The following is a 16,122-nucleotide window of genomic DNA, read 5'->3' as shown; positions in this document are numbered from 1 at the left end:
TGCGCAGATCTATGCTCATGTTGTTGGTCACTGTATTGTCTGATCTAGACTCGATTGTTTACAGACCACTGCCATATAACTGGAATATTGCTGAATGTGGCATAAAACTAAACTCACTCACTCACTCACTCACTCACATATCTATAAATCTGTACCCAGATGGGGAATCGAAACCAGGTCATTGGCATGACAAGTTGTTGCTTAAACCACTAAACTACCCCCCCCACCCCAACCCTCTAATACAACAAGAGAGTTCACAAGAACCAATTATGTGAATTATTTAGTTTCCCTAAACCTAACATCATTTGCATTTGTTGACACTATTGACTTGAATCACAATGGTACTCATCTCCTAATAACATTATTTTTTGTATGTTCTTTTCTGCTATCATACATGTTTCTAAACAAAGAAAATTTGTAATATGAAATATTCTGGGTTTTTTCATCAACATCTTTCATCTTTTATTTCCTTATTTCCGTCAGTCTGTTGTATCTCATACTCAAGTAAATGCTTGTTTCCATAATCCAGGAATCAATTTTCAAATTTTATCAGTCCCCAAAATCCATTAATCTCAATCTCAACCTAGGCTTCAAAATCCAAAAGGCAAGACAAAAATGCCTTTGATGAAAAATAGAATATCAAACAAGGGGCTGGTGTATTAATCATAATTTTTCAAACATTTAATAAACATGCTGAAATATTGAGGGATCCATACCAGAGGAATTGAGAAAGACAGGTAGTTGATCAAATTGTTATGGAGACTGTCTGTAGTGACAGCAAATCCAAACAGCGAGATTTGACTTAAGGCTGAACTAATTTGCATGATTTCCTGAATTTCGAAGCAAGACTATCATCTTAAAACGCTTCCTCACAGTTCAATGACAGAACAAAGAAATTACACGCAATGAATTGATTTTGCAATTAGCCACTTGATGTCCACATAGGCCAGGGAGGTATCAAGGCGGCTGTGGATCTCAGTTTATGACAAAATTTGATGGAGAAACAGATTATCAAGGATGCTGCCTTGGGCTTCGTCAGGGCAGACATCAAAAGAAGCACTTTAGAACAAAGGGCTTATAATCATGCTGGAAATTGCATTCTGGTAGAAAAGCAGCAGCAGGGGAAAAGCTGGCACTGGTGCTGACATGAGGAATTATTTTGTCTCAGTAGAATTCTTCTGAAAACGTTTATTATTCTGGTCCAGTGACTGTTTCCGGTTTTTTGATGCAATTAATTTAAATTATACTGATCAAATTTTCAAAAATGAATTTTGTAATTACATTTTAAGATTGTTTATGATGAATGAATTTTACTTTTTCAATGCATTTCAATCATCAATTCTGTATTCATTGTCAATGGAAAGATTTTGTTTCAAATTTGCAAAAAATCTTTTTCGGCATCAAAATTGTAAAGTTTTGGAGGTTGTAATGTTAAATGAAGTGGAATGTTTGATTCAAAGCAACATTGTAGTGAGGTCCTAAACGCGTACCAAATATCTGTATAGATATAATATAAATAATATAAATAAATAAAAATAAATGTATGTCAAAATGAACATTTATTCCCTGAAGCAAAAGAGTACAAGATCTAATTCCTGTTATTCCAGGATCATGATATAAACATGTTTGGTGCATGCCATCATCAGTCAGGGCATATGTACCAAGATGATGTTAATTGCAATATTGAAGTGTCAATAGAGTATCGTGAGTTTCCTGTTATGTGAGTGGCATGTTTTAATAGACATATGTATATATCCTGTTATTGACAAGCGTGGGAGGCAACTCCATCACCAGGTGCGAGAGAAGTACAGGCACTATCTTGGAAAACAGTTTGTATAGTCGTTAGCGTGGCTACACTTTGCCTTGAAAATCCTTTACAGCAAATATACACAAGATTATGATGAAGAACAAGTGTCTCATTAGCAATGATTTTCAATATTAGATTAGTTGGACTAAAAGATATAATGCTTAGCTGATATCACATTAAAGCATAAGAGTTCAAATGATTAAAGGGTGGTGGGAAAGCATTCACTGAAGCTTTCATTAGTCACTCTGAAAACCTGCGTTTGAATCCCCACATCGATACAATGTTTGGAGCGCATTTCTGGTGGCCCCCTGCATGATATTGCTGGAATATTGTGAAAAGCAGTAAAACCAAATTCTTTAACTCACTCAGTCAAATAATAAAACAGATGGTTTTGCCTGCTGGTTATAATTTCAGATTTCTATATGGTAATTTGGATTCTAACATGTTTGTGAATGCCAACAGCATTTATTTTCATTTTTGATGGTTTCCATTAGGAATTGATTAGTTTTCATGATTCTGTGTCTTAAACATGAGATGTTTTAAACATCTTGAACATAACTAATTATTTTTAATGTTAGAACTAGAAAACTATAAAGAGTTTTCTTGCTGAATCAAAAACCTTGAGGAATCTTCATGTGTGTGGTTAAAATTAATTAAGCAGAATGTGTCTTTAAATATTTCCATATGCTCATCTTCAAAGATGTTTGAGAAAAGTGACAGATTATTTGAGAAGGGTTTAAAAATTGTTGCATGATGTAAATTTTGATGCATCATTAGGAACACAAATCAGTTATGAATGCCAGTGTGTTATCATATTAGTGTGACTTATTTCAAACTATGATGTAAATGTTCATATGAATATGGAAAAACCAAACCACAATACAAATTTGACAAGTGATATTGTATATAAAGGTTTAATCACAGACATTTATTTAGCAAGAATTCACAATAATTCTACAACCAGCAGCAAAGGCATCAATTGCAGGTTGTCAATCATTTGATACAATGCTTTCTTAATCTATTTCCATTGTAAATCTTTACTGCATGCTAAAATTATCACTCAGTACATTTAGAGAGTTACAAGTATTTTCTTAACCGGATTGAGGCAAAATAGTATTGATTGTCTCACCATGAACAATTCATGGCTGATGAAAGAAGTCATTCTGTCCAGAACGGATCCATTGTGCAACAAATCTATTTTTGCCCCTGACGATAAAGGTAATTTATATCAGTTGTACTAGTGACATTACACCATCCCCAAGACTCTCAGAGAATCAATGAAATAAGAATGGTAGAGGAAGCCCTCTCTAAACAACCAAATGAAAAATTTCTGAAGGCTTTCTCCATATTTTGGTGCTCTGTGGATATTACTGGTTCCAAAACTGTCACTTGTGTGGTAGTTACAAATGTGTAACCCATCCAAGACTGGACAATGGTCATGGTTATGCTGAAATAAAGTAACAACAGTTAACGGTCATCTCTTGCAACGTTGAATTGCGAATATGGCTGTTGACTAAGAATTCAGATGAAGTTTGTTGGAATTTTCTTTGAGACTATACACAACGATAGATGTCTGTGATTGTGCAGGGTATTATTGGCATTGGCAAAATGTTTGCTTTGAAGTTGTCCAAGACAAATTGGATCTGTGATTAAACAGTAGAAAATAGTGCTGTATGTGTTAGCTCGTAATTCTTTTATGATTGGAATGTGGTGGAAATACTGTTCTAAAACTCCACTGGACTGGAAATGATCACTGGTGCAGAAAATTCTGATTTGTGAATGGAATATTATCAAATTTATAACCACCAGATCAAAGAATTGTCTGAACAGTTACCCAGGCTGAGATACCTAATATGCTAATATGCTTACTGTTTGGAACGATTGGTAAATTATCGCTGAAAATAATCAAGTCCATTTCCGAGTCTGAAGAGTAAAATCAAGCTGAATTGTCATTTCAAACAAATGCATAATGTTTTCATGACAATCTTGACATTTCTGTGACCTTTGCGAATGTGGGAGAAAAATTGTGTTTTTGTGAGAAAAGAGCAAACAAAGCAATAGTCCAACTCAAATTTGTCCTTAATCTTCTAGGGCTTGAGATATGAGTTTGTAATAGCAAGTAGTGGACAGGTCAGCACTCATGCTGTCCCTGCATAGTGAAAGGCATACATTGTGTCCAGTGGAATGTGAGAGTCCACAATGAGGGGCCGAGGGTTAGTAGACACCCAGATCTTCCCATGATACCTGCTTTTCTCTGTCAGATCTTTTGTCAGGTAAAGCCTTTCAAACCCAAACAGAGCTCCCCATGCTAATGCCTGTTTCAATTCATGTCTGAGGTTTTCATACTTGGCTGAAATTTGTTGGACTGTGTGATAAGGTACTGAGGTTGGGATTGATTTCAGACAAACTGAAGACATTTGATTGGATGTGATGTTTTTGAAGCTTGAAGCATCTGTGGTCAGCTGGTATCTTAAAAGATACTGACAGATTTGAATTTGAATCGATGTGCAGCTGACTTGGTGAAAAGTGCTCACATTCTAGAGGGAGATCCTGATTAAACATCAAAGGCAGCTTTCAACACAAGGCTGTAATTCTAGCACTTTAGACACACTTTGAATGGTGTTATATCAGCTTGGATTTCATGGAGAGAAACATTGTATGATTAAAGTGTAATACCACTAGAAATCAGATACAAAGTTTTATTGCTGGACATCAGAGTCAGTTTGTGTTCAGTATCACAGAATATGTGACTTTGCCCTTATGATTTATAGCTCAGGATATCCTGAATCACTGTACAAGGTTGAGCTCGTCATCATTGTTTTAAGGATGACTCTAGGATGACAGTGAATATGCACACTCACACAATCATTAGCTGTCGCGATCTAGTTTAACCTGACTCTCCAGTCGGCTATAATTATCTTGTCCCGAGGTAGCGAGACGTCTCAAAAATACCTGCCGGTTGTGACAGAGCCTTGAGTCGTGGGTAAAGTTCAGAAGTCAAGCGTGGTTGCCTTCACAGGGTGACACTCAGGTGCAACATTGGTGTTGTACAACCCTGTACGGAGCTACAGGATCAACTGCTATTGTGATTCAAATGGTATCTTCACCACTCGTTTTGACGAGCTTATGTCCTGTCTCCTCCAGGCAGGTGAACATCGAAGTATGTCAGCTTGATTCAGCTCTACCGATGTAATCCTGGGTGTTATGAGACAACTGCCATGTGTATTACTGCAAGTGAGACCAACAGTGTTTGCTAGATAGATCTAGTGTTGATGTACACCTGTGGACAAGGAGCATGGCAAATTGAATAGTTTGTCTGGTTGCAGGTGCGAAAATTTACATCACTATTAACATACACGTGTCACTGATATGGAAAGTTTTACACAGAGAAGCCGACAACCATAAAAAGTGTTCAGTTACAACAAACAGGAGTGTGGGGATCTTCGTAAGCATTTCAACGCACAACAGCATCTCTTGTCAGCAAGTGCATTTTTTTGCAGTCGCACTAGTGCACATGAAATCCTGCTGAGAGCTGATTTCACTCACAAACCTTTGATTCCATCATCAAGCAGACCTCATAAGCTGATAAGAAGATCTGTGTCAGGATATGTTTCTTTGTCTTGAAAGCATGTGTTTTGAGTCATGGACATATTACTTCCTGCTGATGACTGTCTTTGACTGTTTTCTCAGAAATAACAGGTTTTGATGACTTACTGCTTTGGTTCATCTGTATGAATAAATTCTCATTTCATGCAGTGATGTCTGACAGACTTACTGAACTTTTCAAATCATGTGTTTTTATATAAAAGTCTGTATTTCGCATTTGGTTGGATATCAAACAGAAGATTCGATATCTTGTCCGTATATGTGATCATGGAATATATCGCAATTGACATCTGATGACGTGCGTCACGAAAGGATTATTCTTCGACAGTGAAAATCAGTCTGCCTCTGAAGAACATAAACATGTGCCCGATTTGGGAAGAGCTCCTGGCCACCAGCAAATGTGGCATTTAAGAAACTTACATAATATCCGATAAATCCTCTTCATATGCAAATCAGCTGTTTTGACAAGGAAATACTAGGAGTATACGGTGAAGTGTCTCACTGAGAAAGGCACACATCAAAGTGTACTGACTGACGTAGGATCATAATCTGTAGGTGTGACATAACCATATGCAGAGATAACAAGAAATTGACACCTGTTAATTTCACATGTGGATGTGTACCTGTCATCACAGAGTACATATCTGTTGACCAGCTGACACAAGGCTTTTGGAAGTGACGTGATATGTACGTGATATTGAAGTGAGAAATGTAAACAATCTGGGACCTTGGCTTATATTTGAAGAAATCTACATGCTATTGACGTCATTTCAAAGAAACTTTTGACAGCTGTTGAAATATACCTAGAAAGTCTATATTTCATCAAGGGCCATATCCCTGTGGCAGATTCAGTGTAGTGTTCAAACATACAGAGAGTGACATTGTTTTATTCTGACAGGAATTGTTTTTGAAATTTTGACACTGATGAATTCCATTTTTTGTTTTTGAAAGGTGACAGTGGTTGAGTATGTTTGCATTTTTCTGAATCATATCCCCTGACTGAGCTCTACAGCAGTTAATGAATTGGATCTATTTCATTAACACCAGAAATCCACACAAGTGTATGTGATCTTCCCATCAGTGGTAGCCAGTGGTTATCTAGGTTTATTAAGCAAGTCTCCACATTGTTTTATTGTGTTGTGACAGGTTGACGTGGCCCTGAAATAGAGAAGGATGAAATGCGTGTGCTAAGTCCATCCCACGAGTGATGTAAACTTGCTTATCGACAGAATTACTGTGCTGTTTTATTCCTCTGTGTGAGGTACTGTGTTTGTTTTGTGGACATTACCTCGTAGACAATGTCATCCCTCGGTCGGCATCCAAGCTGCGTCCACTTCCCTAAGTTAGAGAAGCTCCAGAGACTGCTTCGAAAGGTAAATTACATTGTTAATCTTTTATCAGATAAAACAAACATCAGTGCATTTTTGCAAGAATATTTCTATTTTGCCCTCTCCCAAACTGGGGTGGTAGGATAGCCTTGTGGTTAAAGCGATCGCTCATGCCAAAGACCCAGGTTTGATTCCCCACATGGGTACATTGTATGAAACCCATTTTTGGTGTCCAACACCATGATGTTGTTGGAACATTGCTAAAAGCTGTGTGAAACTAACCTCACTTACTCTTTCAAACTGAGATTTGAACCTAAAATCATAGGTATCTGGTGTTCCAGAGATATGCAATTGAACCCAGTTAACTGTGGCACAATTCGCCTATTGTGCCACATAAATAATCTTTTATGTCTGACTGAGATATTTCTATATGATGTATATGATTGATGTCACATCTATGAAACGAGTAACTTGCAATCAGTGTTTGCTTTTCTGTAACACTATATTATTTTTTTTCAATATATCATTTCATTGTCATCACTATAACATGTGTAATTCTTTCGCTAAAGATACAATTTGTATTGTTTTATCTGTCCAATATTTGAAATCTACATCTAATGTTGAGTGTAATTTTTTCCTACAGCTGTGTCAAGGATATGAAATTGATATTTTGTCCTGCAAATATTGTAGCTGAAAATATTAATTGTGATGTTTGCACATGAGAGGAGTATTAACAAACTATAAACAGTTTGATATCATGATGAAACAGTGTTACATCAGCCCGTATCATTGATCAAAGGTTACATCATGTAACCAAAATACCCAATTATACAAGCAAAGTTAATTGACAACAAATAACCGATGAAATACCTCCAGGGGTTAATATGTCAATATTGATAATCAATTTCACATGTTACACCCAGTACCCTACCGAGAAAATGTAAACATCGTGTGAAATAAGTGTAGGTGTTGATAGGTTGATAACATCATTATGGCCCTGAGTCCTTAACTCTTATCTGAAAATAAGTGAAATCTATACCCAATTACTGTGTAATCAACAAGCTATCGATGACCCCAGGAGCCATGTTGGACTAATGAGTGAGAGCTGACCTGGTCAGACAGTGCTGGTCAGTATTTAGGGGAAACAAGTAACATTAATTCATTGTAGGTGATAACGACAACCATTTCCTTTTTAGATGAGAATGGTTCCGGGCAATATTTTTAGCTCACCTAATCGGACATTTAGAATGAAATGATATGAGCCATTTTTGTAAAAGGAACTAGATGCAGGCAATATTTATGTAACTAGAATTTAGCTAACCTTATCAGAGGTTTAGAATGAAATGATGAAAGCCATGTTTTTAAATGGGATGGGATGCAGGATATATTTTTGAGGCTAGACTTTAGCTAGCCTTATCAGAGGTTTAGGATAATCTGATAAAAGAAATCTTTTTAAATGAGAATAGATGCAGGCAATATTTTTTGTAAGTAGAGTTTAGCTAACCTTATTAGGATTAGAATAAAGTGATGAATCAGAATACTTCTATGTCAATTTGAGATGTCAGTGGATACAGGTAATGGGTTGGCACAGATGACTGAGACCCTGGTTGAGCTGCTCTTGTTAGTATTGCATATCTGTTCACCAAATCATACACTGTACATCTTTATGGTTATTTACACCTCAGTTGTTTCTGCCTGTAGTGTTTAGCTCACCTTATCCAGCAATGAGGATGAACCTTCATTTTGAATCTTGTCAGAAAATTACTGGTTGTCAAAGGCAGTCTTTGCTGAAATTAACCATGAATCTGAAATATATCTCATCCCTTCGTGGAATATTAAAGTGAGTTTATATTAAGATTCAAGATTCTTCATTTTAGTATTATGGGCCCAATGGTGTACTGTAAAATTACATTAAATCACTTAGTGACATGATTTACAGGCAATTATATACAGGGAAAATGTTTCAAGTATAAGGCAACATATTCAGCGGTGTTTATATTTGTTGACTTCAAAATTGGACAACAAAATTTGCTTACAAGGTTATACATTACATAACCGTGATGGAAATGGGTAAATTTTTCGCAAGCAAAAAATACATGGTACTCATCTTCAATTTCGAGTAATTCACAATTTTTACCTACTATGACCGCAATACTTCTGTCACACAATTTTAACCGATGATATCCATTAATGTTTAAAACATGTAATGAAACTCTGTATTTACATAACCTCCTTTTTAATGAGTGAATCAGTGAGTTTAGTTTTACGCCACACTCAGCAATATTCCAGCCATATGGCGGCGGTCTGTAAATAATCGAGTCTAGACCAGACAATCCAGGGATCAACAACATGAGCATCGATCTGTGCAATTGGGAATCGATGACATGTGTCAACCAAGTCAGCGAGTCTGACCACCCGATCCCATTAGTCGCCTCTTACGACAAGTATAGGTTGCTGAAGGCCTATTCTACCCCGGACTTTCACGGGTCAACTCCTTTTCAAAGATGACCATGTATAATGTAGGTTATCCGTTTGTTTTTATGAATTGGTAGGGTCAGTTGAAAGGTAATCACCATCAAGCACAGATATTAGCACTGTCAACCAACATGGGACAAATTCAGCAGCAGTTCTTCACTAGTAATTACAAAGGAACCTAAACATTTCAGTATTGTATTTGGGTTTTTTTATCCATTCATTTACCTGCTGTATCTTGAAGTAATAATACTGACAATTATATAGCGCTAAATCCAACCATTATGTGGGTGCTCAAAGCACTACAATAATAACAGTTGAAAGGCATGTAGTTTTGTACTTCAAACAGCTAACCTACTGTAATGGTGATTATTTTTCACACCAAACCTTTTCCAGCTTTTGAATGTTCCCCAAGGAGCTGAGAATATAATTTTATTTTGCAGCTTACCATCAGCAGTTGTAATAATTGTGCTCCAAAATTTGCACACTCCAAGGGACGAGAGGATACAATTTTAATTATACATATTCATAACCTAGGGTAGTGATGTTCCAATACTGGTATATTCCCCAAGGAGCTGAGAATATAATTTTGATTTATATATTTGTCAAAAATAATGATGCTACAATATTTCTAGTGTCAACAGTGATTTGACAATGCATTTTGGTCCATAAGTACTTTTAATATTTAGACAAAATCTAATAACAATGGTAAATACAAAGCTTGTTCCAAAATGTATTGTTTTACAGACAAAATAATGTTGGTTTGTGGATACATATTCAGTAGTTGGGGCTCTTACAGAGCCAGTGCAGTGAAACCTTGGCCAGTATCCTACCTTTTGTAGCAGTGCATGCCATTATGATGCAGAACATATTTTTCTCGGAACACATGTTTATTTGCCCAGAACACTGTTCCAAGATAAAGGCCACACTCCTTAGAACCTACACCATCTTAATACACCAGACTGATAAATATAACAGCATAGGCTACAAGCTTTGTTTCTCAGGAACATGTTGAATTTCAAAGAATCCATTGTTGAACAAATAGTAGATGTATATAGCATGTTGGGCTCGTTACTCATTGTGTTATGAAGGAAATGACACATCAACTGCAGTGTGAACTATCGTAAGTGGAGGATTACATCTTAACCAGCGAATAGGGAAAAAGGATCTTGGCAGAATATTTTCTTGACATTCCTAAACCTATTCGATATTTACAACTAACATATTTTGATGGGGCAGAATTTTCATTTTGTCAATTCATTGTCCAAATAAGGTGACAGAAGTCTGTATCATATCCATCCATCCATCCATCTGTTCGGCATATTTGCAGAAAATTTTAAGCAAAGCAAATCTTTGACCAAAAACGCTTCATTTTTTGTTTTTTTCTTGACTTTACAAGCAGCACTTTACAAGCTTAGGAAACAGTATTTGCATGTTTACAGCAGGATAGAACTGCAGATTAAAAAGGTCACGTTCACCTAAGGTTAATCATACTCATTAGCAAGCCTTGTATATGTTTCTGTGAACATAGGTGCAGCGGAGCTCTAAAGAGCAAGTTAGATACTGATAGGTCCCCCCGACACGTTCTTAGGAAGCTTTGGGTGCGGTGATGCTGTAAACATAAGATGGCCATCACTTTAGTGTATCAACATGTTACACATGTGAAATGTTTTACACAGTTGTGTATAAGAAAACCGGAACTTGCAGGGAATATTCCAAGTTGGTATGTAGGTAAACGGTACTGAGTTACCTCTAGGGAGTTGTACAGGAGTTGGAATCACTGCCAAACGATCATCAATTTTCAATTACGTCCGGTGGCTTCTTTGGTAAATAAACATTTGGGGTACATGTTATCAGCAATCTTTTGATGGTGAGAATTATCTCGGATCAATATTGTATATGATGAAATAAACATGTTTTTGTTTGTACATGGTTGTGGACATGTGGTAGAAAATGGCATGATATTTCTCGTTCTGTCAGGACAGATATATAAACGTAGTATTGATGGGCTACTGTGTAGGAGTGAGAAGCATTGATAAACACAGAGCTATCTTTACATCTGGATCTGTAAATAGAAGCACAAGATTTCACTATCTTAGTTTGATACATGATGAAATCTGACAAAATGTCTTGAAAAATGTTTGAAAAAACTGGTTCCTCTTCTCTGAGATATTTTGTTTGTTAAGATCATACTTATCATCTCAATATGTTAATACATCAGGGACATGTTTACAGGAAATTCAGTTTGTCTTCATTTTTCTTCATAGAAATGATATTTTTTATTTTGACCAAGATCTTTTATGGATGTTTTGTCTTTAGCAATATAAGTCAGTCACAGCAACTCTTTGAATCTGATTGTGACTTCAGGTATGAATTATTTGTGTGTTCCACTTGAATAATGCAAAATCAAAGTTGTCAGCAGTTTTGTCTTTAAATGCGTCATAATGAATCACCTGATTTCAAGCATCTTACATTCCAAGCACTTCTCTTATCGTCAGTTTCGTCATTACTCGAATGTATCCTGTTTGTGTAGGTTGAACAGCCTTAAAATGCATTGTAACTTTATACCAGTTTGTGCTGTTGAACATAATGTTCTAATTTGAAACTATTTGTTTGCTTTAGTTGTTTGATTTTGGTTTTTAACCTTTATGGTTCCTTATACACTTTTTTTAGTTAAAACAGTCCTTGTTGATTTGTTTATCTTCAACATCATTGTGTTTTGCAATAAAGATTTTGGTGTACAGCTAGCAGTGAATTTCACCCATAGAATCCACAGAGTCACTTAAAAAAGATATCATGTAAGAGTATTCTTACTTGAGTTTCATTCAGCGTGACCAACAAATTCTGGAAATATTATGGGCATGCATGTTTAGTACGAGATATTGCAGAGATGAAAGATTACAAACAGAGCAAAATGCTACGAAAATTATTTTAAAAAATGGGTTAAGAATTATGCAGATGAAAGTTTATAAAGAGAATCAGATTATGGGAAAGCAAAATTATAATGAGAATCAGAATATGGGGATGGAAGATTGTGAGAATCAGAATATGGGGATGGAAGATTATAATGAGAATCAGATTATGGGAAAGCAAAATTATAATGAGAATCAGAATATGGGGATGGAAGATTGTGAGAATCAGAATATGGGGATGGAAGATTATAATGAGAATCAGAATATGGGGATGGAAGATTATAGTAAGAATCAGAATATGGGTATGGAAGATTATAGTAAGAATCAGAATATGGGGATGGAAGATTATAGTAAGAATCAGAATATGGGTTTGGAAGATTATAGTAAGAATCAGAATATGGGGATGGAAGATTATAGTAAGAATCAGAATATGGGTTTGGAAGATTATAGTAAGAATCAGAATATGGGAATGGAAGATTATGATGAGAATCACATCATGGGAATGCAAGATTGCAACAAGAATCGAAGTATGGATATGCAAGGTTACAATGAGAGCTGGATTGTGGGAATGGAGGGTTGTAATGAGGTAAAACTCTCACACATCCTTTTCAAGTCGTCAAGGAGCTCATACTTGATCCATGAATGACTTTTAACCCCCTGGATGCCACAGGGACATATATGTCCTTCCTCTACATACCTCACTTGGAAGTCCAATAAAATTCTAAATATACCACGCATATATAAATACTTCAAAGTTTTGAATTCTGCGGAAAATTCCCAGTTTCTTGATACCATCCACTATTATCTCAGACCAAGCTAAAGTGCTTAAACTCGCCTTTCAAAATAGGCTTCATCGTAAATGTCGCCATTTTTCAAACTGTACAAAATCGAGATTCACAGCGTTATTTGCAGTATGTTTTGAAATGTGAAAATCGGATAATTACTGGAAGTAATGAATTTCAAAAATAGCATATTAATGATCACTGATATCAAGTTTTCATGTAACCAGGAATGATAATTCTGAAACGTCACCGATGTACCCAGAATCGGTTGGGATGTTTTCGAAAATACACTTACACGAACGCCGAAGTGCGCTTTCCGCCATATTGGATAGTGTTTACAAAATCACGTTTCGAGAAGGCCGGTATTGAGAAGCCTATTACATCATGTATACTTCATAGTTAGCTACGACAAATGCATCATTGAACTCCCCATGCATCTTAGAATCAAATTACAAATGGTCTTTGTCACCAGTACCAACTGTCTAGACAAAACGAAACGAAATATACTTTGTATGAAAACGAACGCTGTGCTCGAAAGACAGCGCTTGACTGAAATGTAAACAAATACAAAAATCCAATTTTACACTGCGTAGCATTTTCGGAAATTTTCCAACATCCAGCTGTCTAATCATTGCTTACAATGGCTCAATACGCTTAGTATATTCAGGGGAAGAGTATCGTGGCAAAAAATAGCAAATTGAAAATAGATACAATGAAATAATTTGGTAATTCATAAGAAACTGTCAAACTTTTAGTGCAGCGTGACGCCATGACTGACGCAAAATCACGCAGAACGACAACGGTACTTATCGGCATTTCTGGCTTCTTCCGTCAATTACAATGTAAACGATAAGAACATATAACAATACACAGATAGTCAGAATAATTCTGATGACTTACATCTCACATTTATATACAAAAGATCCCTGATCAAGCAAAAAGTCGTTGCAAAATCCTGTGTACCCTTCTCAGCGAATCCGCCATTTTGAAAGAAATCGGTCATCGGTAGTGATGTCACACGTCAACATTGTTGCACATATTAGGCAATTTCTTTGAGGTGAAGGTCGGTTGAACAAGAGTAAACACAATGCCCATACCATTCCGATTGCACTTTTAGTATTGTGATGTATATTTTGCGCATCGTTCAGATATTTTTTCATGAAATTGATTTCAGTATCTACATATATCCATGTTCAACACCATATCATGTGTGGATATAAGGTATCCGTTTTTATTCTTTGAAAGCTTTTGATTGTTTGAATAATATTTACATGGGAAATTGACTCAGTAAGTGTATTACACCACATTTTAAGCCTCTACACAAGTGTTGGAAGATCACACGTAGCCATTACTGCAACATATGCTTTAGTTCCCGTCATGTGCAATATTCAATACGTTGGGACAAATATTGCAGTTTCATATGAACAGGTTAATAAACAGCGATTTACTTCCAACTTATAAGTAAAACGGATAATATTAATGAAAATGATTTGTACATTTTATCAAATGTAGGGGCACACATACTACTATTTAAAGGAATTGTCTTGTTCATTGTATTGGTTTGTGTCGTTTTTATAGACAAAACTATTATGAATATCAATTGACCAGTTTGTCAAAACGTTTCATGATTCATTATCATTGTTTTTCGATAATAAAGTCAATTCAAATGCGATTAAAATATATCTGATGGCAGAATGTCTAACTCAAACAATATTTATACGGAAATTGTTAAAATTATATAAATCAGGTCAAATCTTAATTTGGACAAGCCTTACGTCCATTTTCTAATACTTCTTTACTGAAAAGGTGATCTCTTTGTACTTTTCATTGCATACTTATGAAGGGAATTGATTTCATAATCATGAGAAGAAATGTCTTTTTCCTAAATGAATACTCAATGAATATTCAGGTGTTGTGAAATTTTCATTTACGCTAAATTGATGCTAGACAGGTGCGCGTGTTGCTCACAATAAGATATGTAGTAAAACCGTGTAATTGGTGATATAATCAGGACACTATTTCAGTGATAAAACCATTCTTTTCATATTTTGGCTAAAAAGTGTTGAATTCTGACACAGAAGCCGAGATCTTTTACACATTGAGTAGAAATTAGGTTAGATATATATTAATCAGCAACCAGAGTAGTCTTTTTCTGACGTCACAATATGCACAAAACATGCCGTGACGTCAACTAAAATGTCGCATTATCTTCAGTTATTTCATTACGTTTGAATATGTGGCTGTTACTCCGTTAATAATGATGGAAAATTAATAAAAATACATATACACAAACAGGAGAATATGGGAATCTAAGAACTAAAATATGTATCGGATAGGGACATCCAAATCGCTATTGCCTGCTTTTTGATGTAGTACACTTGCATCTTTTCTTACAAATTGTGAAACTACCAGAAGGTATCCTCTCACATTGGGGAAATTTGTATTGGAATAGTTTGGTTCACTGTGAACAAAACATCACGAAAATATACTGTCCATATCCACAGCAAATTCTCTCCATTTGATCAGAGTTACATTGACCTAATGTAAACCATAGCTGAGTTATGCCCCCTCACCTTTATACGTGCATGACCTCTCTGTCGACGTTTGACGTCATAGTAGAAAATCGATTTTTGACATTTATTGCGGGTCATTTCTGATTTTGTGAGTAGGACGTTATGCATTACCACATACATCCATTTCATATACACTTATGTCGTTCAGATATCAAGCTGTATTTTCTTCGCTCACACTTTCCGTAAAGATGCCAAATTAAAAAAATCGTAGCAGAGTGCTTTTATTGGTGCACGATAAAAAACTGAGAAATTTACTGTTTTTGAACACACACAAAAGTTTTGGACAACTTTTAGCAGTGTCTATTTCTCCAACCCCTGAGGTAGTCGCAATTATATTTATACCAATGGATAGGAAATTAAATATTCTACATTCCTGTGCAATTTCATAGCCGTACGCAGATCCAGGACCACGCGAGCGCAAATCTCGCACAACGTTCACTTTTCAAACCTTATGAAAATGTGCGCCTGAAATAAAACTCGGCATCAAGGGGGTTAAGTCATTGAAATAACAAAATCATTATCACTGTTACATTGAGACTGTCTATGTCTTCAAAAGACCAAGAGGAGATGTATCATTCTGTCATAGTGATAGAAAGCTGAAGCCCTATATGGTGCAGGAGTAATAGTATATATCCCAAGCTA

The 16,122-nt window shown here is 35.9% G+C and overlaps 1 protein-coding gene across 5 annotated transcripts in view; it reads left to right on the top strand.

The window, feature by feature from the left end:
* LOC137284833 (ras-GEF domain-containing family member 1B-like) overlaps positions 1-16,122 on the top strand; it is a 145,710-nt gene that overhangs the window by 73,528 nt on the left and 56,060 nt on the right. Inside the window, exon 1 of one of the 5 annotated variants that reach the window (XM_067816841.1) lies at positions 5,941-6,786. The exons of the other annotated variants lie outside the window; for them this stretch is intronic. Within the exon in view, the coding sequence (XP_067672942.1) occupies positions 6,712-6,786 (75 nt within the window). The 5' untranslated portion in view covers positions 5,941-6,711. Of the gene's footprint in view, positions 1-5,940; positions 6,787-16,122 lie in introns of those variants that run through there. 5 annotated transcript variants of the gene reach the window in all.

This window comes from Haliotis asinina, chromosome 5 (assembly GCF_037392515.1).
Source record: "Haliotis asinina isolate JCU_RB_2024 chromosome 5, JCU_Hal_asi_v2, whole genome shotgun sequence".
NCBI classification, from domain to species: Eukaryota; Metazoa; Mollusca; class Gastropoda; order Lepetellida; family Haliotidae; genus Haliotis; species Haliotis asinina.
The sequence above is the reverse complement of the archived record's forward strand: the minus strand, read 5'-3'. Positions and strand labels throughout refer to the sequence as shown.